The following is a 23,798-nucleotide window of genomic DNA, read 5'->3' on the forward strand; positions in this document are numbered from 1 at the left end:
GGAGAGTGAAGGAAATCACAGAATAACAACTGAGGCCAGACCCACGATCCTGAATCTCCTCAGTTTTCGTAGGAGTACTTTTTAGCCGAGCAGCTTTTATTAATCGTGAGTAGTTATCAGATTGGTTTCACTCAAACGCCTAACTTGTCCCCCGTTTGTCTTTGTCTCATTCCCACTTTTTGTTTCAATTCAGCATTGGTGTGCCCTTGCATGTCGGCCTTTTACTGTGTTGATTGAAATTAACTATACAATGGGTGGACGAAATCGTCACGAGGCGCTGCAGGAAGAATTGAGGCAGAGGACCCTTCAGCCAATGTATCAAGCTTTTCTCTTGGTCTGCTGAAATAATGAAACTTTTCATCACAGATAGACACAAAGCGCCAGAGTAACTCAGCGAGTCAGGCAGCATGGGTGACGTTTCGGGTCGACACCCTTCTTCAGACTCGAGAACCTTCTCGACCCGAAACGTCACCCATTCCTTCTCTCCAGAGATGCTGCCCGACCCGCTGAGTTACTCCAACATTTTGTGCCTACCTTCGATTTAAACTAGCATCTGCAGTTTTCTTTCCAAAACTTTTCATCACATGCCCGTTATCAATCAACACTATGTGCTGGTTTATACATTAATACTGCACGGTTTCACATATGAAAGTCAGGGGTTTTGTGCATGAGCATTTTGCATGTGCTTTGGCCGCATGGCTGAATCCTTTGACCCTTTGCACTTATTGATCTTATGCGGAAACAGGCCCTTCGGCCCACCGAGTCCACGTCAACCAGCGATCTTCCCCCGTACATTGGCGACAAAAGTTGCTGGAGTAACTCAGCGGGTCAGGCAGCATCTCTGGAGAGAAGGAAAGGGTGCATTTCAAGACTCGACCCGAAACGTCACCCATTCCTTCTCTCCAGAGATGCTGCCTGACCCGCTGAGTTGCTCCAGCATTTTTTGTCTACCTTCGATTTATACCAGCATCTGCAGTCTTTTTCCTACACATTCCCCCAAACACTAGCACTATCCTACACACAAGGGACAATTGACAATTTTTGCTGAAGCCAATTAAGCTACAAACCTGTACGTCTTTGGAGTGTGGGAGGAAACCGGAGCACCCGGAGAAAACCCACGCGGTCACAAGGAGAACGTACAAGTAATGCATACAAGTGTTTTGTACCTGAACAAGTATAAGTATGCTTAAGACTATATACAAAAATATTATGTAATTATAATAAATTATAATTTATACTAATTAATATTTCTTAATAATATATTTATTTTATAATGAATTATTTTATGAAATAAACATAATTGTTTGAAAACCACAGCGGGATTCTACTGCATGATTATACAAGGCAGTATTTTTTTTTGCATTTCTCGTTACCGTTTCTCGTTAGCTTACTTTATGTTTTATATTTGTGTTACAAAGGGTTGGTTACAAACCAACATGCGAATGTCTTGAATGATCAGTCATGATCATATTAAATGGCGATGCAGGCTCAAAGGGCCGAATGGCCTACTCCTGCACCTATTTTCTATGTTTCTATGTTTCTAATAAGCAGCGGTTTATGGGTTTTCATCAAAGAACTAGCAACAAGCCTACAGATTCAACACAAAGTGCTTGAGGAAGTCAACAGGTCAGGCAGCATCTGTGGTGGGGAAGGACAGGCGAAGTTTCAGATTAGGACCCTTCTTCAGACCGCGTCTGCAGTTCCATGTGCCTCCGTAGAATTTAGTTGGGCTTAGATTCTGTAAATTGGAAAAAGCCTCGACATGTGCAGCACCTTGCATGGCCCAAGGCCCATGAAGTTATGTTAAAGATGAATAAGTTTATTGGCCAAGTATGTGCATATACAAGGAATGTGCCTTGGTGCTCCGCTCACAAATGACAACACAAACATACAGTTAACAATTAAGCATAAACACGTCAAAACAACAAGGATACAACATTACGGTCTAAACATGTGGGTGAAAATAAACCAGAGCAAAAAAGAGACTACAGACTTTGGTTATTGAGTAGAACTACCACTCGTGGAAAAAAAAGCTGTTTTTATGTCTGGCTGTGGCTGCTTTGACAGTCCGGAGTCGCCTTCCAGAGGGAAGTGCTTCAAAGATAGAAACAAAATGCTGGAGCAATTGTCCCTAGCGTGTGCAGGATATTGTGTGGAGGGATCGCTGGTCGGCGCAGACTCGGTGGGCCGAAGGGCCTGTTTCCGTGCTGTATCTCCAAACAGAGAACACAAATAGCTTCCGAAATGTCCCATCGATCAGTGAAAAGGAGTTGAAAGGAAATTAGTGTTAGTGTGAGCACACTTTGCTTGCCTTCTTTGTTCAGGGCATAGATTACCTGACCAAGCCACAGGCAGAGTATTGTGTACAGTTCTAGTCACCACAGAACAGGAAGAATGGAATTGCGTTGGAGAGGGTGCAGGGGAAGTTCACCAGGATATTGCCTGGGATGGAACGCTTTAGTTACGAGAAAAGGAGGAACAGTCATACAGTTATATACACATTTGGACAAGTTGGGTGAGCGGGCAAATCGACATGGTAGACAGTACCATGACATTTCCCCATGACATTGAATCAGCAACGCAGAGTCAAATGACCAAGTGTTAGGGTGGCATGGTGGCGTAGAGGTAGAGCTACTGATTTGCAGCACCAGAGACCCGGGTTCCATCCCGACTACGGGTGCAGTCCGTACGGAGTTTGTACGTTCTCCCCGTGACCCGCGTGGGTTTTCACTGAGACCTTCGGTTTTCGCCCACATTCCAAAGACGTACAGGTTTGTCGGCTAATTGGCTTGGTATAATTGAAAATTGTCCTCGTTGTTAATGTGTGGGGATTGCTGATCAGTGCAGACTCGGTGGGCCGAAGGGCCTGTTTCCGCGCTATATCTCCAAACTAAATGGAATAACTATAAATGGTTATGGTAAACCATCGTTATAATGGACCTCAGGGAGGGGGGGGGGGGAAATAGTATCTATTAATCTCGAGTAAAGTATTATCAGTAATGGAAACAAACAAGCAGTTGCTGGCTAATACATGTGGAATTCTCTGCCACAGAAGGTAGTTGAGGCCAGTTCATTGGCTATATTTAAGAGGGAGTTAGATGTGGCCCTTGTGGCTAAAGGGATCAGGGGGTATGGAGAGAAGGCAGGTACAGGATACTGAGTTGGATGATCAGCCATGATCATATTGAATGGCGGTGCAGGCTCGAAAGGCCGAATGGCCTACTCCTGCACCTATTTTCTATGTTTCTACACAAAAGGCCACAAAGTGCTGGAGTAACTCAGCGGGTCAGGCAGCATCTCTGGAGAACATGAATAGGTGACTCTTCGGGTCCAGACTCTTCTCCAGACCCTCGGTCCAGAACTGGGCCTGGAATCCAGGTGAGCAGTCGGCCCTGGCCCGCTGAGGCGAGGATCGACGGAGTCATGGTCGTTTCCCGCGGGTGGCTGGAGTGCAGGTAAGGGTTAGCGGTGGCATGGGCAACCGGGGCTGGCCCGGGGAGGTGGTAAGACGCACGGTTGGCATCAGCAGGCCATCAGTACAACCGATATCCATTATAAAGAGGTCCATTAAAACGAGGGTTTACCGTAGTTTAGTTTAGAGATACAGCGCAGAAGTAGGCCCTTCGGCCCACCGAGTCCAGCGATCCCCGCACAGTAACACTATCTCACACACACACTAGGGACAATTTACATTTGTACCTAACCCAATTAACCTACAAACCTGTTCGTCTTTGGAGTGTGGGAGGAAATCAGAAATCCTGGGGCAAACCCACACAGGTCACGGGGAGAACGTACAAACTCCATACAGACAGCACCCGTGGTCAGGATTGAACCCGGGTCTCTGGCGCTGTAAGGCGGCAACTCTACCGCTGCGCCACCGTGTACTCGATTGTTGGCACGGACGTGGTGGGCCGGAGATGGCAGATTTAGTATGACATGGTTAAACGTGAAGTTATTCATATCAGTACGAAAAATAGAATGGGAGGACATTATTTAGGTGTAGGGTTATTATTATGGTCACATATACCAAGGTACAGTGAAAAATATTGTCAAGGACTACTTCTGTGGGCTACTTGAGATCTGCAGGCAATGAGAGTCCCTTCTCAATGACAATAGAGTCAAGAGGGTATTGACCATGAAGCACCCATTTAAACATAGAAAATAGGTGCAGGAGGAGGCCATTTGGCTCTTCGAGCCAGCACCACCATTCATTGTGATCATGGCTGATCGTCCACAATCAGTAACCCGTGCCTGCCTTCTCCCCATACCCCTTTCCTCCCATTCTATTTTTCTTACTGATATGAATAACTTCACATTTTAACCATGTTTTTCGACTCTCCGCAATCCCCCTCCCACATTCTCCCACTCACAGCACACGAGGAGCAATTTTGCAGATGCCAATTACCCAGCACATCTTTGGGATGTGGGTTCAAGGTGAAGGGAGTAGGAATTAATAGGAATCTGAGGGATAACTTTATCAACACAAAGGGTGGTGGGTGTACGGAACGAGCTGCCAGAGGAGGTAGCTGAGGCAGGAACTATCGCAATGTAGAAGAAACATTTAGACAGGTACATGGATAGGACAAGTTTGGAGGGATACGGGCCAAGAGCAGGCAGGATGGGACAAGTTGGTCAGTGCGGGCAAGTTGGGCCGAAGGGCCTGTTTCCACACTGGATGTCTCTGTGACTCTGTGTGGGAGAAAACCAGAGTTTCCAGGGCAACTCACACAGAGTGAACATGCAAATTCCACGCAATCATCACCAGAGGCTGGGATCGAACAGGGGTCACTAGAGCTGCGAGAAAGTAGTTCTATTAGCTGTACCAACCCACATTACAGTTTTATGGCTGGCACAGATGTAGCTGGCAGATCCGTTGCCTCACAGCGCCAGAGACCCAGGATCGATCCACACCTTGGGTGCTGTCCGCACGGAGTTTGTACGTTCTCCCTGAGACCGTGTGGGTTTCCAGCAAGTGCTCCAGGTTTTCTCCCACATCCCAGAGACGTGCAGGTTAATTTCCCCTCTGTAAAATGCTCCCAACGCGTTGGGAATGGATGAGAAAGTGGGACAACAGAACTAGTGTGAACGGATGATCGATGGTCGGTGTGGACTCTTGGGCAGAAGGGCTCATTTCTCTGCTGTTAGGAAGGAGACGAGGAGAAATTTCTTTCGTCAGAGGGTGGTGAATCTGTGGAATTCTTTGCCATGTCAGTGGATATTTTTAAGGCAGAGATAGATAGATTAGTACAGGTGTCAGAGGTGATGGGGAGAAGGCAGGAGAATGGGGTTTGGACAATAGGTGTAGGAGTAGGCCATTCGGCCCTTCGAGCCAGCACCGCCATTCAATGTGATCATGGCTGATCATTCTCAAACAGCACCCCGTTCCTGCCTTCTCCCCATACCCCCTGACTCTGCTATCCTTAAGAGCTCTATCTAGCTCTCTCTTGAATGCATTCAGAGAATTGGCCTCCACTACCTTCTGAGGCAGAGAATCCCACAGATTTACAACTCTCGGACTGAAAAAGTTTTTCCTCATCTCCGTTCTAAATGGCCTACCCCTTATTCTTAAACTGTGGAGGGAGAGATAGATGAGCCATGATTGAATGGCGGAGTAGGGCTTGATGGGCCGAATGGCCTAATTCCACTCCTATCAGCTATGACCTTATGTACCATTAAACTAAACCAAAGCTGAACTTTGACAATCAGTTGTTTCACAAAACGTAAACTTTGTCAAAAAAGAATTCACAACAAGAGGTTTTGTTTAGAAACCCCTGGGATTAAGTGGAACTGCTTGTTTATACATTGCCATCCGCCAGACTGGCATGAGTTGATGTTTTGTTCAAAGGGAGGAGTTGTGCTGATCGGGCAGCCTGCGGTGTGGTAATCTTCCTGACATATTCCAGATGTAGGTCGCTGCATAAGCCTCCCGACCATGGACAGTAAATTCTCTCAGGAGTCATTTACTATCATTTACAATCCGAGATGCCGCGGATGGCTAACCTCTGAGATATTACCAGAGAAGTCACCTCTTTTTTCAAAAAAATTACTATTATCAAAAAAATGTATTCGATTATTTAAAAACAATATTTACAATACAATAAAACGAAAGAGAACCCGCCACCAGAATACAATATGAACAAATATACCAAAAGAAACTATTATACAACTATGGGTATTTATTCACAAAACGCTGGAGTAACTCAGCAGGTCAGGCAGCATCTCGGGAGAGAAGGAATGAATGGGTGACGTTTCGGGTCGAGACCCTTCTTCAGACTGAAGAAGGGTCTCGACCCGAAACGTCACCCATGTCACCCATGCAACATCCTCAATCAGGGGATAATGCAGTGCTGGCTAATGACCAGGACTCTTATAGATGTTCACATCGATGAATAAATGATAAAGATGCTATTTTGCTTTTTTTGAAACTTCAACGTTAAGAAAAGGTGTTGGACAGATGGCAAAGGGGGAGAGGGGCTCTTTGACTGTAGAAATATTGTTTTATGGGGGGAGAGGTGGGGCGAGGAAGGCACTGACAAGGGGAAGCCATTGATTGAAAGATACAGCATGGAACTGGTCCCTTTGGCCGATGGAGCACGCCGACCATCAATCACCCACTCACACTAGTTCCATAGGGAAATAACTGCAGAAGCTGGTTTAAAGGGGTACTGATTGAGAGTGATCAGCCATGATCGCATTGAATGGCGGTGCTGGCTCGAAGGGCTGAATGGCCTACTCCTGCACCTATTGTCTATTGTCTATTGTCTATTGTCTAAATCGAAGGTAGGCACAAAATGCTGGAGTAACTCAGCGGGTCAGGCAGCATCTCAGGAGAGAAGGAATGTGTGATGTTTTGGGTCGAGACCCATCTTCGGACTCCTTCTGAAGAAGGGTCTCGACCCGAAACGTCACCCATTCATTCCTTCTCTCCTGAGATGCTGCCTGACCCGCTGAGTTACCCCAGCATTTTGTGTCCACACTAGTTCCATGTAATCCCACTTTCTCATCCAAATCCCTACACACAACGGGACAACTTGCAGGAGCCAATTAACCTACAAACCTGCATGTCCCTGAGGTGCGAGAAGAAACTGGAGCACCCGGAGAAAACCCACGCGGTCACGTGGAGAACGTGCAAACTCCGCACGGACAGCGCCCGAGGTCAGGATCGAACCTGGACCTCTGGCGCAGTGAGGCGGTTTATAATGAGGTTTTCAGGAAATGGCCTGACTAGAGTTAATGACTATTGAGGAGGGAGGAGAAGGGTGAATACGCCCAATAATTACACAGGGCTGCCAGGCAGCAATTAGAAAGGTGTCACGTACAGGCTGCCTTGTGCCAAGGGAATGTGCAGTTGGCATCAACCACCTTGGGCAAGGCTCCAGATAGATGGCATCCCCCCCTACTGTGAGGACCAGTCCCGCCAACAAATGGCTGGCAAGGGGCCAGTGTAGAGGAGACTCTGAGACAACTACATTTAAACAGGCAGCACTGTGGCGCAGCGGTAGAGTTGCTGCCTCACAGCGCCAGGGACCCGGGTTCGATCCCGACAAGGGGTGCTGTCTATACGGAGTTTACACGTTCTCCCCGTGACCTAGGTCCAGGTCCTTTTCTCCAGGTGCTCCGGTTTCCTCCCACACTCCAAGTTAATTGGCTTGGTATAATAATAATAATAATAATAATAATGCATTACATTTATATAGCGCTTTTCTAACACTCAAAGACGCTTTACAGGGTTTACTAAAACATAAAAGAAAATAAATAGATAAATGAGTAAACGAAGAGAAAAGGAAAAAGAAGGTGAGGTAACGGTCAGTGGTTGAAGGCAGTGCTGAACAGGTGAGACTTCAGTGATGTTTTGAATGTGGTGAGTGAGGAGGAGTCTCTGACGGTTTGGGGTAGTGAGTTCCAGAGGGTGGGAGCAGCGATGGAGAAAGCTCTGTCCCCCCAGGATCTGAGTTTGGTCCGGATGGGGGGGGGGGGGGGGGGGGGGGGGACGACAGGAGGTTAGCAGCAGCAGAGCGGAGGGTGCAGGCGGGAGTGTGTCTGTGGAGGAGGTCAGTCAGGTAGGATGGGGCCAGGTTATGGAGGGCTTTGTAGGTCATGAGGAGGATTTTGTACTGGATTCTCTGGGGGATGGGGAGCCAGTGGAGTTTGTAAAGGACGGGGGTGATATGGTCACGGATCGGGGAGTGGGTGAGTAGACGGGCGGCGGAGTTCTGGATGTGTTGGAGTTTGTTGATGATTTTTGAGGGTGAACCATAGAGGAGGCTGTTACAGTAGTCCAGACGGGAGGTGATGAAGGCGTGGATGAGGGTTTCAGCAGCTGTGGAGGAGAGGGACGGACGGAGACGGGCGATGTTTTTGAGGTGGAAGAAGGCTGTCTTGGTGATGTGTTTGATGTGTTTGTCGAAGGAGAGGGTTTGATCAAGGATGATTCCAAGATTCCGGATGTGAGGGGAGGTGGATACTGGGAAACCATCAATATTGAGGGTGAAGTTGTATAATGGTGAGGGTATCATTGTAAATCGTTCCTAGTTTGTGTAGGATAGTGTTGGTGTGCCGAGATTGCTGGTCGGCATGGACTTAGTGGGCCGAAGGGCCTGTTTCCACGCTGTATCTACAAACTAAACTAAACTAAACACTGAACAGTGCAGCACAGGAACAGGCCCTTCAGCCCACAATGTCTTTGCCCAACATGATGCCAAGATGAACTAAAGTTCACCTGGGACTTTATTCCTCGGAGCACAGGAGGATGAGGGGTGATCTCAAAATCGTGAGAGGAATAGATCTGGGGGAGATTCACAGAGTCTCTTGCCCAGAGTAGGGGAATTGAGAGCCAGAGGATATGGGTTTAAGGTGATTGGGGAAGATTTAATTGGAACCAGAGGAGGGCAATGTTTTTTTTTGCACAAAGGATGGTGGGGGTTGTATGGAACCAGCTGTCGGAGAAGGTAGTTTGAGGCTACTATTACGACGTTTAAGAAGCAATTTGGACAGGTACGTGGATAGGACAGGTTTGGAGGAACTTGGGCTGAGGGTCGGTGGGACTAGTCGTGCAGATGGGACATGTTGGTCTGAGTGGGCAAGTTGGGCTGAAGGCTCTGTGACTCCATGGTGATATATCCACAAGTTAGACTGTCCAAAGTTACAACATTGCAGTCAGAAGCAGCAAGTCCTTGTGTAACATAGACACCTCTGTGTTGTTCCACCAACCTTAGGCTGGTACTTTACCCCGGTCCCCCCACACACACACACAGCAAAACGTTTTAACCCCTCGTTGTGCGATTTTGCGTTCGTTTGCCTGCTGTTAAGGTTATTTTCCAGCGACCTTTTGATAGCAAACACCGTTCACACAGCCTGCCTGCGTAGGTGGTCTGGTCAGTTTCCACCACATTAGTTCACAGAATGTGAGTTGCAACAATAACTAGTACAAGACATCAGCCTGAAGAAGGGTCTCGACCCAGAAACGTCACCCATTCATTCATTCATTCATTCATCCCTTCTCTCCTGAGATGCTGCCTGACCTGCTGAGTTACTCCAGCTTTTTGTGAATAACTGTAACAACAACTTACTGTGCAGTGTGGCTGGCTAACGCTGGTTACACTTCTTTATCTTAAACCGACCACAAACCCCTGGAAACATGAAATTAAATGTCCCCACACTCACCCAGAAAACACAGGAGAATCAGCAACCTCATCTTTACCAACTGGCGAAGTTGAATTGACTTTTTAAGGCTGATATTGCAAACCTCTGGATTCGCTCATTCAAGTGAAATCTTCTCTCTACTTGGGATTTTTTTGTTCTGTAGATTTGCCGGGAGTTGCTTTCTCCAGCCAATGCTGCTTTCTCTGGTCCTTGTTGTACTCCCTCCCCCGAGGGTGGCGAGTGTTAAAGAGTCCCCCAGCGTTTCTGCCTCTGCCTCTTTCTTCACTGATGCTCACGCCGCGGCTACAACAGGAATAACAATAGCTCCAGCTCCCACTTGCAACACAAAGACATCTCCAGCGTGTAGCCTCCTCCTTAAAGGGACAACCCCCCCCCCCCCTATCCCTGCCACCCACAGGCACTGCAGCAACGCAATGCAATCGACTTTGTTCATTGAGCAATCATAGAAACATAAAAAAATAGGTGCAGGAGTAGGCCATTCGGCCCTTCGAGCCTGTACGCACCGCCATTCAATATGATCATGGCTGATCATCCAGCTCAGTAACCTGTACCTGCCTTCTCTCCATACCCCCTGATCCCTTTAGCCACAAGGGCCACATCTAACTCCCTCTTAAATATAGCCAAATGAACTGGCCTCAACTACCTTCTGTGGCAGAGAATTCCACAGACTCACCACTCTCTGTGTGAAGAAATGTTTTCTCATCTCGGTCCTAAAAGACTTCCCCCTTATCCTTAAGCTGTGACCCCTGGTTCTGGACTCCCCCAACATCGGGAACAATCTTCCCGCATCTAGCCTCTCCAACCCCTTAAGAATTTTATATGTTTCAATAAGATCCCCCCTCAGTCTTCTAAATTCCAGCGAGTACAAGCCCAGTCTATCCAGTCTTTCTTCATATGAAAGTCCTGCCATCCCAGGAACAATCGGGGGAGGGGTGTTAATTGTGGGGAGAAGGGGCAGAACACTGGAGTTTAAGAAGGATGAGAGGGGATCTTATGGAAACATTTAAAAAAATTATAAAAGGACTGGACAAGCTAGATGCAGGAAAACAATGTTCCCAATGTTGGGCGAGACCAGAACCTGGGGCCACACACACAGTCTTAGAATAAAGGGTAGGCCATTTAAAACTGAGGTGAGAAAATAAAAAAATTTCACCCAGAGAGTTGTGAATTTGTGGAATTCTCCGCCACAGAGGGCAGTGGAAGCCAAATCACTGGATGGATTTAAGAGAGAGTTAGATAGAGCTCTAGGGGCTAGTGGAATCAGGGGATATGGGGAGAAAAGGCAGGCACGGGTTACTGATTGGGGGACGATCAGCCATGATCACAATGAATGGCGGTGCTGGCTCGAAGGGTCGAACGGCCTCCTCCTGCACCTATTTTCTATGTTTCTATGTTTCTAATATGGGAAGAATAGATAGTTTATGTGTGGGAAGGAACTGCAGTGCTGGTTTAAACTGAAAATAGACACAGAAAGCTGGAGTAACTCAGCGGGACAGGCAGCATCCCTGGAGAGAAGGAATGGGTGTCGTTTCATAGAAACATAGAAAATAGGTGCAGGAGTAGGCCATTTGGCCCTTCGAGCCTGCACCGCCATTCAATATGATCATGGCTGATCATCCAACTCAGTATCCTGTACCTACCTTCTCTTCATACCCCCTGATCCCTTTAGCCACAAGGGCCACATCTAACTCCCTCTTAAATATAGCCAATGAACTGGCCTCAACTACTTTCAGTGGCAGAGAATTCCACAGATTCACCACTCTCTATTTCGGGTCGAGACCCTTCTTCTTAGTTTATTTAATTTATTGTCGCGTATACCGAGGTACAATGAAAAACTTTTTTGTTTGTTGTGAAAACGCACACCATCAGATTCAGGGACAGTCTCTTCCCAGCTGTCATCAGGCAACTGAATCATCCTACCACAACCAGAGAGCAGTCCTGAACTACTATCGATCTCATTGGTGACCCTCGGACTATCCTTGATCGGACTTTGCTGGCTTTACCTTGCACTAAACGTTGTTCCCTTATCATGTACAGTGTCTATACACTGTAAATGGATCAATTGCAAACGTGTATTTTTTTTATTGTTGACTGGTTAGCACTCAACAAAAGCTTTTCACTGTACCTCGTTACACCCGACAATAAACAAAACTGCGTGCTAACCATTCAGCGGAAAGACTATACACGATTACAATCGAGCCGTCCACAGTTTACAGATACATGATAAGAGGAATAACTTTTATGCAAGATAAAGTCCAATAAAGTCAGATTAAAAATAGTCTGAGTGTCTCCAGTGAGATAGATAATAGCTCACGACTGTGGCCTTGTTGTTGGTAGGATGATTCAGTTGCCTGTTAATAGCTGGGAAGAAACTGTCCCCGAATCTGGGAAAAGATTGTGTCCACCATATCTGTACTTCTCATATCTTTACACACTTCTATCAGGTCTTCCCTCAACCTCTGATGTTCCAGGGAAATCAATTCAAGTTTGTCCAAAGATAGGCACAAAATACTGGAGTAACTCAGCGGGTCAGGCAGCATCTCCGGAGAAAAAGAACAGGTGACTTTTCAGGTCGAGACCCTTCTTCAAACTTCTGAAGGGTCACGACCCGAAACATCACCCATTCCTTCTCTCCAGAGATGCTGCCTGACCCGCTGAGTTACTCCAGCTTTTTGTGTCTATCTTCGGTATAAACCAGCATCTGTGGTTCCCTCCTTCACATCAAGTTTGTCCAACCTCTTCTTCTTGCTAATACCCTCTAATCCATGCAGCATAAGTGATAGGAGCAGAACTAGGCCATTTGGCCCATCAAGTCTACTCTGCCATTCAATCGTGGCTGATCTATCTCTCCCTCCTAACTCCATTCTCCTGCCTTCACCCCATAACCCCTGACACCCGTACTAATGAAGTGTAAGAAAATAACTGCAGATGCTGGTACAAATCGAAGGTATTTGTTCACAAAATGCTGGAGTAACTCAGCAGGTCAGGCAGCATCTCAGGAGAGAAGGAATGGGTGACGTTTCGGGTCGAGACCCTTCTTCAGACTGATGTCAGGGCCCGTACTAATGAAGAATCACTACGCCCACTGTGCCACTCCAACAGCTGTGCCACTGTGTGCCATTATAGCAGCTGTGCCATTGTAGTGCTCGGCCACCTCTCACGTATTATTATCCTGCTTCAGTTAAAGTATCTCCCCAACAATACTGTGCATAGAATAAAAGAGCCGTGTGATTAATACAGTGGCTCTTGTCTCTTGCGACCTGCTATCAGTGAAGGAAGTTGTTTGGAATGTGAAGGACGAGGATGGGGCCAGCAAAGATACTGGTTCTTTTTATCCTTACCTCAAATTCCACACTGAGCATACACAGGCTTGACTACAATCTACTTATCAAGGTTTCTGGCGCATTGCTCTGCATAGTTCACTCACCCCCCCCCCCCCCCCCCCCCCCACACTCACTCCTTGACACTTAAACCAGTGAGACACGAGTAACTATTTCACTAATGTAAACACTAAATGATAAATATGCTTCTATTTCATTTTTAGTAGCCACCCCGGAGGCAAACGCCTGTGGAAATCATGTCTGCTCAGCACTCTGATCGTCTTGTTGACGAAGAAAACTTTTAATGGACCATTACAGGTTAATTTCAAAACGCCTTCTGTATGATTGCATTTCAGCATTGAGTAATGTGCCTTAGTTTTGTAGGTGTGAGGAATTTTGCCTTGAGAAAGAGGAATAAGGCTGATTGAGACACTATCCCCTTTTTGTGATATCCTTCAAGTCAATAAGATGATTTGCTAAAGTACTCCTGCCCAGAAGAGGCACATTCCTCAATAACTCTTCCAGCAGCATTCCATATTCCATGTTTCCCTTGATAGTGCCGCACTGGTGGGTAAGGCAAAGCAGCTCCTTTACCACCTCAGACAGCTGAGGAAATTCAGAGTGTCTCCGAGGATCCTTCATTGCTTCTACTCTGGGGCTGTAAAGAGCATCCTGTCCGGCAACATCACAGTCTGGTTTGGGAACAGCTCTGCCCAGGACAGGAAGGCCCTGCAGAGAGTAGTGCGTTCGGCAGAACGCACCATGGGAACTACACTCGTCCCCCTGCAGGACCTATACATCAGGAGGTGTAGAACGAGAGCAAGCAAGATCATGAGGGACCCCTGCCACCCCAGCAACGGACTGTTCCAGATGCTACGGTCAGGCAAACGCCTCCGCTGTCACGCTGTGAAAACGGAGAGGATGAGACGGAGTTTCTTCCCACAGGCCATCAGGACTGTTAACTTTTATAACTCCAGGGACTAAATGTTGTCTTCTCTATATTAACTTTTATTTATATGCTGTAACTGTAATTCTTTTTTGTGCACAACCCGCAGGCATTGCCACTTTCATTTCACTGCACATCGTGTATGTGTATGTGACAAATAAACTTGACTTGACTTGACTTGATATCTTGTTTAGTTAAGCTTAAAGTTTAGTTTAGTTCAGAGACACAGCGTGGAAACAGGCCCTTTGGCCCACCGAGTCCAGGCCCACTGACAATTACCTGTACACTGGTTCTGTCCTACATACTCGGGACAATTTAAGAATCCAACTGATTTACAAACCTGTACGTCTTTGGAGTGTAGAAGGGGGAGATGCAACATGACCTGGGTGTCATGGTGCACCAGTCATTGAAAGCAAGCGTGCAGGTGCAGCAGGCAGTGAAGAAAGCGAATGGTATGTTGGCATTCATAGCAAGAGGATTTGAGTTTAGGAGCAGGGAGGTTCTACTGCAGTTGTACAGGGCCTTGGTGAGACCGCACCTGGAGTATTGTGTGCAGTTTTGGTCTCCTAATCTGAGGAAAGACGTTCTTGCCTTAGAGGGAGTACAGAGAAGGTTCACTAGATTGATCCCTGGGATGGCGGGACTTTCATATGAAGAAAGACTGGATAGACTAGGCTTGTACTCGCTGGAATTTAGAAGACTGAGGGGGGATCTTATAGAAACATATAAAATTCTTAAGGGGTTGGAGAGGCTAGATGCGGGAAGATTGTTCCCGATGTTGGGGGAGTCCAGAACCAGGGGTCATAGCTTAAGGATAAGGGGGAAGTCTTTTAGGACCGAGATGAGAAAACATTTCTTCCCACAGAGAGTGGTGAGTCTGTGGAATTCTCTGCCACAGAAGGTAGTTGAGGCCAGTTCATTGGCTATATTTAAGAGGGAGTTAGATGTGGCCCTTTTTGCTAAAGGGATCAGGGGGTATGGAGAGAAGGCAGGTACAGGTTACTGAGCTGGATGATCAGCCATGATCATATTGAATGGCGGTGCAGGCTCGAAGGGCCGAATGGCCTACTCCTGCACCTATTTTCTATGTTTCTATGTTTCTATGTTTCTAAGGAAATTGGAGCACCTGGAGAAAACCCTCGCGGTCACGGGGAGAACGTACAAATTCCTCACGGACAGCACCCGTGGTCAGGATCGAACCTGGGTCTCTGGTGCTGTAGGGCAGCAACTCTACCGCTGCACCACCTCTTTATGCATCTAAAGAACTAGGCCTGTGCTACATCATGCCTGACACTGGTTACTCACGAAATTATGCGGAAAAGCATAGAAATTACAGAAGAAGGGTTCCGACTGCAAAAGTCACCTATCCATGTCCTCCAGTGATGCTGCCTGTCCTTTTGTTTTATACCAACATCTGCATTTCCTTGTTTCTACATTCTGCCTTAAATACAGAAGTGTGTAATAATCAGGGAGGAATCGATAAGTAGAAGGTGAGAACAAAATGGGATGAGTTATAAAATCATGAGAGGAATAGATTGGGTTGATGCACAGAGTCTCTTGCCCAGAGTAGGGGAATCGAGGACGAGAGGACATAGGTTTAAGGTGAAGGGGAAAAGATTTAATAGGGATCTGAGGGGTAACTTTTTCACACAAAGGGTGGTGGGTGTATGGAACAAGCTGCCAGAGGAGGTAGTTGAGGCTGGGACTATCCCAACGTTTAAGAAACAGTTAGACAGGCACATGGATAGGACAGGTTTGGAGGGATATGGACCAAGCGCGGGCAGGTGGGAATGGGTGTAGCTGGGACATGTTGGTCGGTGTGGGCAAGTTGGACTCTATGACTCTATGACTCTATGAGTCGGAGTGAGCGTTTGACTTGGTGGGATGAAGGGGCCTGTTTCCATGGTGCGTGATTCTCTGACAACACTTCCTTGGTGGCGAATGTCATTGTGTGAATGCACATTCTTTTGTCATGGCTGCAGAGACTGACTGGTGTTCAAGACTTCTAACAAGTTGCCAGAATTACCATGAAAGCACGGCATGAAACGTTGACTGGAAATGAAGGTAAATCTAATTTGCCACAGTCCGCCAAATCTGTTAAACTTCTCACTTCACAATTGTAGGTCTATATATATAGCAATTAGCAAGCTATCTGCCAAGTTGCTGCTCTGTGTAATCCGTGCTGTGTGACCTACTGATACACAGAGAGCAATTCCTCACTGGTGTCCTGGGGCTGCCCGTCACTCCGAGAGACAATGGTCCATTCTGTTTCCTTCATCCTGCCGTCCTTGTCTAGTTTAGTTTAGTCTATGGTCACGTGTACCGAGGTACAGTGAAAAGCTTTTGTTGCGTACTAACCAGTCAGCGGAAAGACAACACGTGATTTCAATCGAGCCATTGACCAAAATGTGTAGGAAAGAACTGCAGATGCTGGTTTAAATCAAAGATAGACACAAAATGCTGGAGTAACTCAGCGGGACAGGCAGCATCTCTAGAGAGAAGGAATGGGTGACGTTTCAGACTGAAGAAGGGTCTCGACCCGAAACGCCACCCATTCCTTCTCTCCAGAGATGCTGCCTGTTGAGTTACTCCAGCAGTTTGTGTCTATCATGATGAGGGAATAAAGCTTAGTGCAAGGTAAAGCCAGCAAAGTCCGATCAAAGATAGTCTGAAGGTCATCACAGAGATAGATAGTAGCCAATTCTCTGTGAGTGTTTCTCAAGGATCTGACACCTCCACACTTTTTCCCAATCCATCCCAGGCCAGAACAACAATTAAAATAAACGAGTTTTGTTTCACTTCAGGTACATGTCAGGTACATAGTGGGCAGCATGGTGGCGTAGCGGTAGAATTGCTGCCTTGCAACGTCAGAGACCCAGGTTCAATCCTGGGTCCGGGTGCTGTCTGTACGGAGTTTGTACGTTCTCCATGTAACCTGTGCGGGTTTTCTCCGAGATCTTCGGTTTCATCCCAAGCTCCAAAGAAATACAGGTTTGTCGTTTAACTGGCTTGGTATAAATGTATAAATGTAAAGTTGTCCCTAGTGTGTAAAAAACTCTCCCAGTGACAGCGTGGGTTTCAATAGGTGCTCCGGTTTCCACCCACACTCCAAAGACACACAGTCTACACAAGATTGTAGTTGTAAATCGTCCCTAGTGTGTAGGATAGTGCTAGTGTACGGGGGTGATGGCTGGTCGGCACGAACTCGGTGGGCCGAAGGGCCTGTTTCCACGCTAGATCTCTGACGTCTCAAGTGGAGACTGGCTGATTTCCTGACCGTGAAATTATGCTGTACAAATATTGGTAGCATATGCCTGCTAGGACCTGATAGAGTTATTTTTGTTAAATATTGTGCTGGAGCGTTCTGCTGGAGAGCCAACACTTAGATTCCAGAGGCAGATGGAGTTCTATCAATATTGGCACAGTGTGATTTCAGGTACACCGTAATGTTTGCCACAGTTCTAGTTACATACAGCGATGGGAAATGAGGCAGGGAGAAAGCAAATGGCGGGTCAGGGAATATTTATGAAGCGAGATATTTGTACAGCATTATTCTGCTTGTGTAGCTTCCAACCCAAAGCTATCAACATTGAATACCTCAAGTTTAGGTAACTAACATACACATAATCCCAACCCTCCCCCTTCTTCCCTCCCACCCACCTTTTCACCTTTCCCCCCCCTCCTCTCTTCCTTGGGTCCTATTCCTCCCTCCCCTCTTCTCCTGGCTACCTTTCACCTACATTCCTTCCTCCGGCTTCACATTTTTACGCCTCTTCTCTCCTCACTTCCTTGTCTCACAGACTTTTGTCTTTCCCTCTTTGGCCGTTTATCCATCATCTACCTATCAAAAGCCCCATTCGCCCATATCCACCTATCACTTGCCAGGCTTTGACACCCCCCCCCCCCCCCCCCCATCTCCTCCTCTCGTTACCATTAGTCGAAAGAAGGCTTCTCAACCCGAAAGGTCAGAAGAAGGGTCTCGACCCCGAAACGCCACCCGTCCCTTCTCTCCAGAGATGCTGCCCGCCCCGCTAAGTTACTCCAGCACTTTGTGTCTGTTTTTCGCTGTTTTTTTGTGCCTTCTTTCGGAATCAAAAATCTATCAGAAGATGTGCAAGCAGCGCAAAGAGGGACGGGTGGCAGAGAGAGGGCAGAGTTCAATGATGTCTGTCCTAGAACGCAAGGCAGGTGTGACAAAATGGTAAAAGAGATGATGATGATGAACAACATAGACTATTATTGTTTTTATTGCATTATTATTGTTTGCTTTTTGTGTGTACGTATGTGTGAGTGTGTGTATATATATATATATATATAAGAAAATAACTGCAGATGCTGGTACAAATCGATTTATTCACAAAATGCTGGAGTAACTCAGCAGGTCAGGCAGCATCTCGGGAGAGAAGGAATGGGTGACGTTTTGGGTCGAGACCCTTCTTCAGACTGAATATATATATATATATATGTTCTTTATATATGTGTATTTGTGAGTATGTGTGTAAGACAATAACTGCAGATGCTGGTACAAATCGAAGGTATTTATTTCACAAAATGCTGGAGTAACTCAGCAGGTCAACATGTTCCCAATGTTGGGGGAGTCCAGAACAAGGGGCCACAGTTTGAGAATAAGGGGTAGGCCATTTAGAACGGAGATGAGGAAGAACTTTTTCAGTCAGAGGGTGGTGAAGGTGTGGAATTCTCTGCCTCAGAAGGCAGTGGAGGCCAGTTCGTTGGATGCTTTCAAGAGAGAGCTGGATAGAGCTCTTAAGGATAGCGGAGTGAGGGGGTATGGGGAGAAGGCAGGAACGGGGTACTGATTGATAGTGATCAGCCATGATCGCATTGAATGGCGGTGCTGGCTCGAAGGGCTGAATGGCCTACTCCTGCACCTATTGTCTATTGTCTATTGTCTATTGTCTATTGTCAGGCAGCATCTCAGGAGAGAAGGAATGGGCGACGTTTCGGGTCGAGACCCTTCTTCAGAGTGACTGCACCCGAGGTCAGGATCGAACCCAGGTCTCCGGCCCTGTGAGGCAGCAGCCCCACCAGCTGAGCCAGACTATTGTATCATCTCCTGTTTGACTGGGATTGTAATTTATGGGAACTGTTTCCAGGTGACATGTTAATGTTATATCACTTTGTTAATTTGCATAATTTAAACTTTTTAAATCCTGAAACTCCATGGTGATAGATAACCTCGTGACATTTGCACAGCTGGCAACACATGTTAACACATAATCAATACGGTGTCTTGAACGAATGGAATAAGCTGGGAAGAAGAATTGCTATCTATTTGCTCCACAGTAAATCATCCAACAACTCTCAAACTAACGGGCTGAAATCCTTCTTGTTAAACGCAGGAGGGAACAGGTATCCAAGGACGACAAAGCTCAGGACCATGAGACTGAGTCAGATGTCAACATGGGAGGCGACCTGTTCATGCTCCATGGGACTGCACCCATCCCACCACTACGTCCAACTTGTATGTCATCCTCAACAAAGCAAAACCTTGCAAGTTGGGTTGCAGGAGATGACAGGCATGTTCCATTCGTCCGAGAAGTAGATGCTGCAATCCTGAGCAAAAGCCACAACGTGCTGGAGGATCTCAGCGGGTCAGGCAGCATCGCTGAAGAACACGGAGAGGTGACGTTAGCACAGAGGTAGAGTTGCTGCCTCACAGCGCCAGAGACCCGGGTTCGATCCTGACTAAGGGTGCTTGTCCGTACGGGCTTTGTACGTTCTCCCCGTGACCTGCATAGATTTTCTCCCGGCGCTCCGGCTTACTCCCGCACTCCAAAGACGTTCAGGTCTGTCGGCTAATTGACTCGGTGTAATTACAAATTGTCCCAAGTGTGTGTAGGATAGTGTTGGTGTACGGGGTGGCTGCTGGTCGGTAAGGGCTTGGTGGGCCGAAGGGCCTGTTTCTGCGCTGTATCTCTAAACTAAACTAAATTCGCTGCTCGATGTTATCTACTGCCCATAATAAATCATGGCCACCTCTCACCATACAAAGCTGCCTTGTTTCTTTATTCAACGCCCACATCAAGATGCTCACAACCTGTGAAAGCCAAACGTGTAGGACTGACTTGTGTTACTTGATCCTCGTGTTATTATATAATAGGTGCACCCAATACATTTTAATGTCAAGATTAATTCCACTGACAGGCTACACCCATGCAAGTGAACACACACTTCCCAAATGTGTGCCAGCAAAATGTTCCATTTGCCACCTTGACTGATCAATTATTAGTCCACATCTTCTGTAGTATTTGCAGTACTGCAGGGTATTGTACTGTTTGAGAGCATGGAACATTACGAAGCATATAAAATGAACATTTTGTCAATAAATATCCTAGAGTCATTGTATTAGTTTCAGTGTGTTTACATCCAGTGGCTTTGATTGATTTGTACCTCAAGTCTTGTCGACTTGAGGAAATGAAGTGAGATTTAATCTTAGAGTTAAAACCTTACCAGGGAGGCACAGAGGGAAAGTTGCTGCCAGGGTCCCGGGTTCGATCCTGACTCCGGGCACTGTCTGTACAGAGTTTGTACGTTCTCCCTGCGACCGTGTGAGTTTTCTCCGGGTGCTCTGGTTTCCTCCCACATCCCAAAGACGTGCAGGTTAGTCAGTTAATTCGCTTCCATAAATTGTCCCCAGTGTGTAGATTTTTTAGATTTAGAGATACAGCGCGGAAACAGGCCCTTCGGCCCACCGAGTCCACGCCACCCAGCGATCCCCGCACACTAACACTATCCTACACACACTAGGGACAATTTTTACATTTTACCCAGTCAATTAACCTACAAACCTGTACGTCTTTGGAGTGTGGGAGGAAACGGAAGATCTCGGAGAAAACCCACGCAGGTCACGGGGAGAACGTACAAACTCCGTACAGACGGCGCCCGTAGTCAGGATCGAACCTGAGTCTCCGGCGCTGCATTCGCGGTAAGGCAGCAACTCTTACCACTGCGCCACCGTGGAACTAAAGATGACACAAAATTCTGGAGTAACGGGTCAGGCAGCCTCTCTGGAGAAAAGGGGACGCTTTGGGTCGAGACCATTCGTCAGACTCATTATTAGAAAGAACTAGACCAAGTGGACCCATTGGGGCCAAACCTCTCCTGAATTGGTGTAGCACCCTCTCCTCCCCCACTCCCTCCCTCCCTCCCCCCCTCCCTCCCTCCCTCCTCCCCAGATTTAAACTTTAAAATGTGAATAACTTAAAAAATATAACAACGATTTCAATGAAACTTCTTCCATTAGCACCAAAGGGACGACGGTGAGTAAGGTGGGCCTAAAATTGTCGCGCTATCGTGTACCGTTTTGGCTGTAGTTCAGGAACAAACAAACAAACAAATGAGAGTTTTAGTGTATAGATGTACAGGTGATCACTGGTCAGTGCAGACTCGGTTGGCCGAAGGGCCTATTTCTGTGCTGTATCTCTTTTTTTTTTTTTTTTATATTTTATTTTTGAAAAGCATATGTACAAATCGAAATAAGAAAAAAAAAAAACACATTTGTTACAAAGTTCTTACATAGCTTCCATTTTTAAATTTTTGAAGAGAGAAAGTAAAAATAAAAATATAAAACTATAAACTTGGGGAGAGAGAGTAAGAGGGTTAAAAAAAAAAATTTTTTAAAAAAGGACTAACAATAAAAATTAACGGGAGTAGATCCGGGAGACAAAAACCACAGCTGTACATCCAACCCCCAACTGAAGTTTCAACTTTTTATTTAATTTTTTTTAAATTTTAGTCCTGTGCCAAACCCATTTACTTTTCTAAAAATTCAATAAATGGAGACCATATTTTAAAAAATAACTCAGGTTTGTCGATTAAGGCAAACCTTATTTTTTCCAAATGCAGGGTCTCTGTCATTTCCATAGTCCACATTTTAATTGTGGGGGTTATTGGTTTTTTCCAAAATTTAAGTATTAGTTTTTTCGCAGTTATTAGACTGTAATCAAGAAAATGTACCTGACTTACTGTAAAATTTGTAGTATGTTCTGATAATCCTAATATAATTAATTTTGGGTCCATATCTAATTTTTTATTAATAGCTTTAGAAACTATTTTAAAAATCTCCAACCAGAAGTTTTGCATTTTTATACAAGTTACGAAAATATGAGTTAAATTAGCTTCTTGAAATTGACATTTATCACACATAGGAGAGATACTAGGAAAAATCCTATTTAATTTCGTCTTCGAATAATGTAATCTATGTATTATTTTAAATTGTATTAAGGAATGTCTAGTATTCAATGAACATTGATGTATATGTTGTAAACTTTCATCCCATATATCTTGCATTATAAATTGATTCAATTCGTCCTCCCATGCTCGTCTATAAGATTCTGATGACGGAATGTCAATGTCAAGGAGAATATTGTAAATAAAAGATATTAATTTATTTGAGTTATAATGTCGATTCAGGCATACATCAAGTGTTTCTGGACCTCTAAACTTATATTCTTGCATGTGTGATTTTACATAATCTCTAAGTTGTAAATATCTAAAATAATTATTAACATGTAATCCGTACTTCTGCTGTAACTCCTGAAACGAAAGAAAAGTTCCCTTATGATAAAGATCTCCCACCCTTTTGATTCCATAACTTTTCCATTGAGCAAAGCCTCTATCTAAGACAGACGGTTTAAAAGAAGGATTATTCGCAATAGGAAGGAAAACAGATAATTTACTCAATTTTAACGTAAGCCTTAATTGTTTCCAGGTACGGATAACACTATGTATAATGGGATTACCTCCATATGTTTTTTTATTTAAATTTATTGGAGCTAAGAGGATCGCACCAATATCGAATGGTAAACAATCCTCTTTCTCCATCTTTAACCAATCCGGTTGTTGATCAGAATCATCCAACCAGCAGGTTATATTTTTAATATTAACCGCCCAATAATAAAATAAAAAGTTAGGTAAAGCAATTCCTCCATTAATTTTAGACTTACATAAGTGTCTTTTATTTATTCTATGAGTCTTGTAGTCCCAAATAAAATTAGTAACAATTGAATCAATTTTTAAAAAAAACTTTTTTGGAAGGTAGATCGGAATTGCTTGAAATAAGTATAGTAGCTGTGGAAGAAAGATCATCTTTATAGCATTACTACGACCAACTAATGATATAGGAAGTGTTTTCCAAAATTGGATATTTCTGTGTAATTTAGCAAGTAAAGGAGGAAAATTTGATTTAAATAAAGAAGTATATTTCCTAGTCACGTAAATTCCAAGATATTTAAACTTTTCATAGGCAATTTTGAAAGGAAATTGTTGAAGTATGGCCGGATTATGCTCCATTATTGGCATAATTTCACTTTTATGCCAGTTAATTCTATAACCTGAAAATGAACCAAATTGAGTTATGAGATTTAATAAATTCGGAATGCTAATTTCTGGCTTTGTAATATATATTAATACATCATCCGCATATAAAGAAATTTTATTGGTTGTATGTTTAGTGTTGTAGCCATAAATATCTGAATTTGATCTAATACTCTCAGCAAGTGGTTCTATAATAAGGGCAAATAAAAGTGGTGATAGTGGACATCCTTGTCTACAACCCCTAGCTAAATGAAATTTAGATGACAGCATTTGATTAGTTAATATTCTAGCTGTTGGGGATGTATATAAAAGTTTCACCCATGCACAAAAATTTTCACCTAGTTTCCATCACTGAGAAAAGATAGGGCCATTCTACTTGATCAAATGCTTTTTCAGCATCTAGCGAGATGATTGCTAAATCTTCATTTAATAGTCTATTTGAATAAATTATATTAAACAAGCTGTATCTCTAAACTAAACATTGACTGAGAGAGGTTCAGAACACTGGATCAAAGGAAGGAAATATTGACTCC

The 23,798-nt window shown here is 45.1% G+C and overlaps 1 protein-coding gene across 3 annotated transcripts in view; it reads right to left on the reverse strand.

Annotated features, from left to right (window-relative positions):
- podxl (podocalyxin-like) overlaps positions 1 to 9,963 on the reverse strand; it is an 84,564-nt gene extending 74,601 nt beyond the window's left edge. For all 3 annotated transcript variants that reach the window (XM_078419529.1, XM_078419530.1, XM_078419527.1), the window contains exon 1: positions 9,664 to 9,963. In XM_078419529.1, coding sequence (XP_078275655.1) covers positions 9,664 to 9,694 — 31 coding nt within the window. In that variant the 5' untranslated portion in view covers positions 9,695 to 9,963. The remainder of the gene's footprint in view (positions 1 to 9,663) is intronic.
- Between the last annotated feature and the right edge of the window lie 13,835 nt (positions 9,964 to 23,798).

This window comes from Rhinoraja longicauda, chromosome 23 (genome assembly GCF_053455715.1).
Source record: "Rhinoraja longicauda isolate Sanriku21f chromosome 23, sRhiLon1.1, whole genome shotgun sequence".
In the NCBI taxonomy this organism is placed as follows: domain Eukaryota; kingdom Metazoa; phylum Chordata; class Chondrichthyes; order Rajiformes; family Arhynchobatidae; genus Rhinoraja; species Rhinoraja longicauda.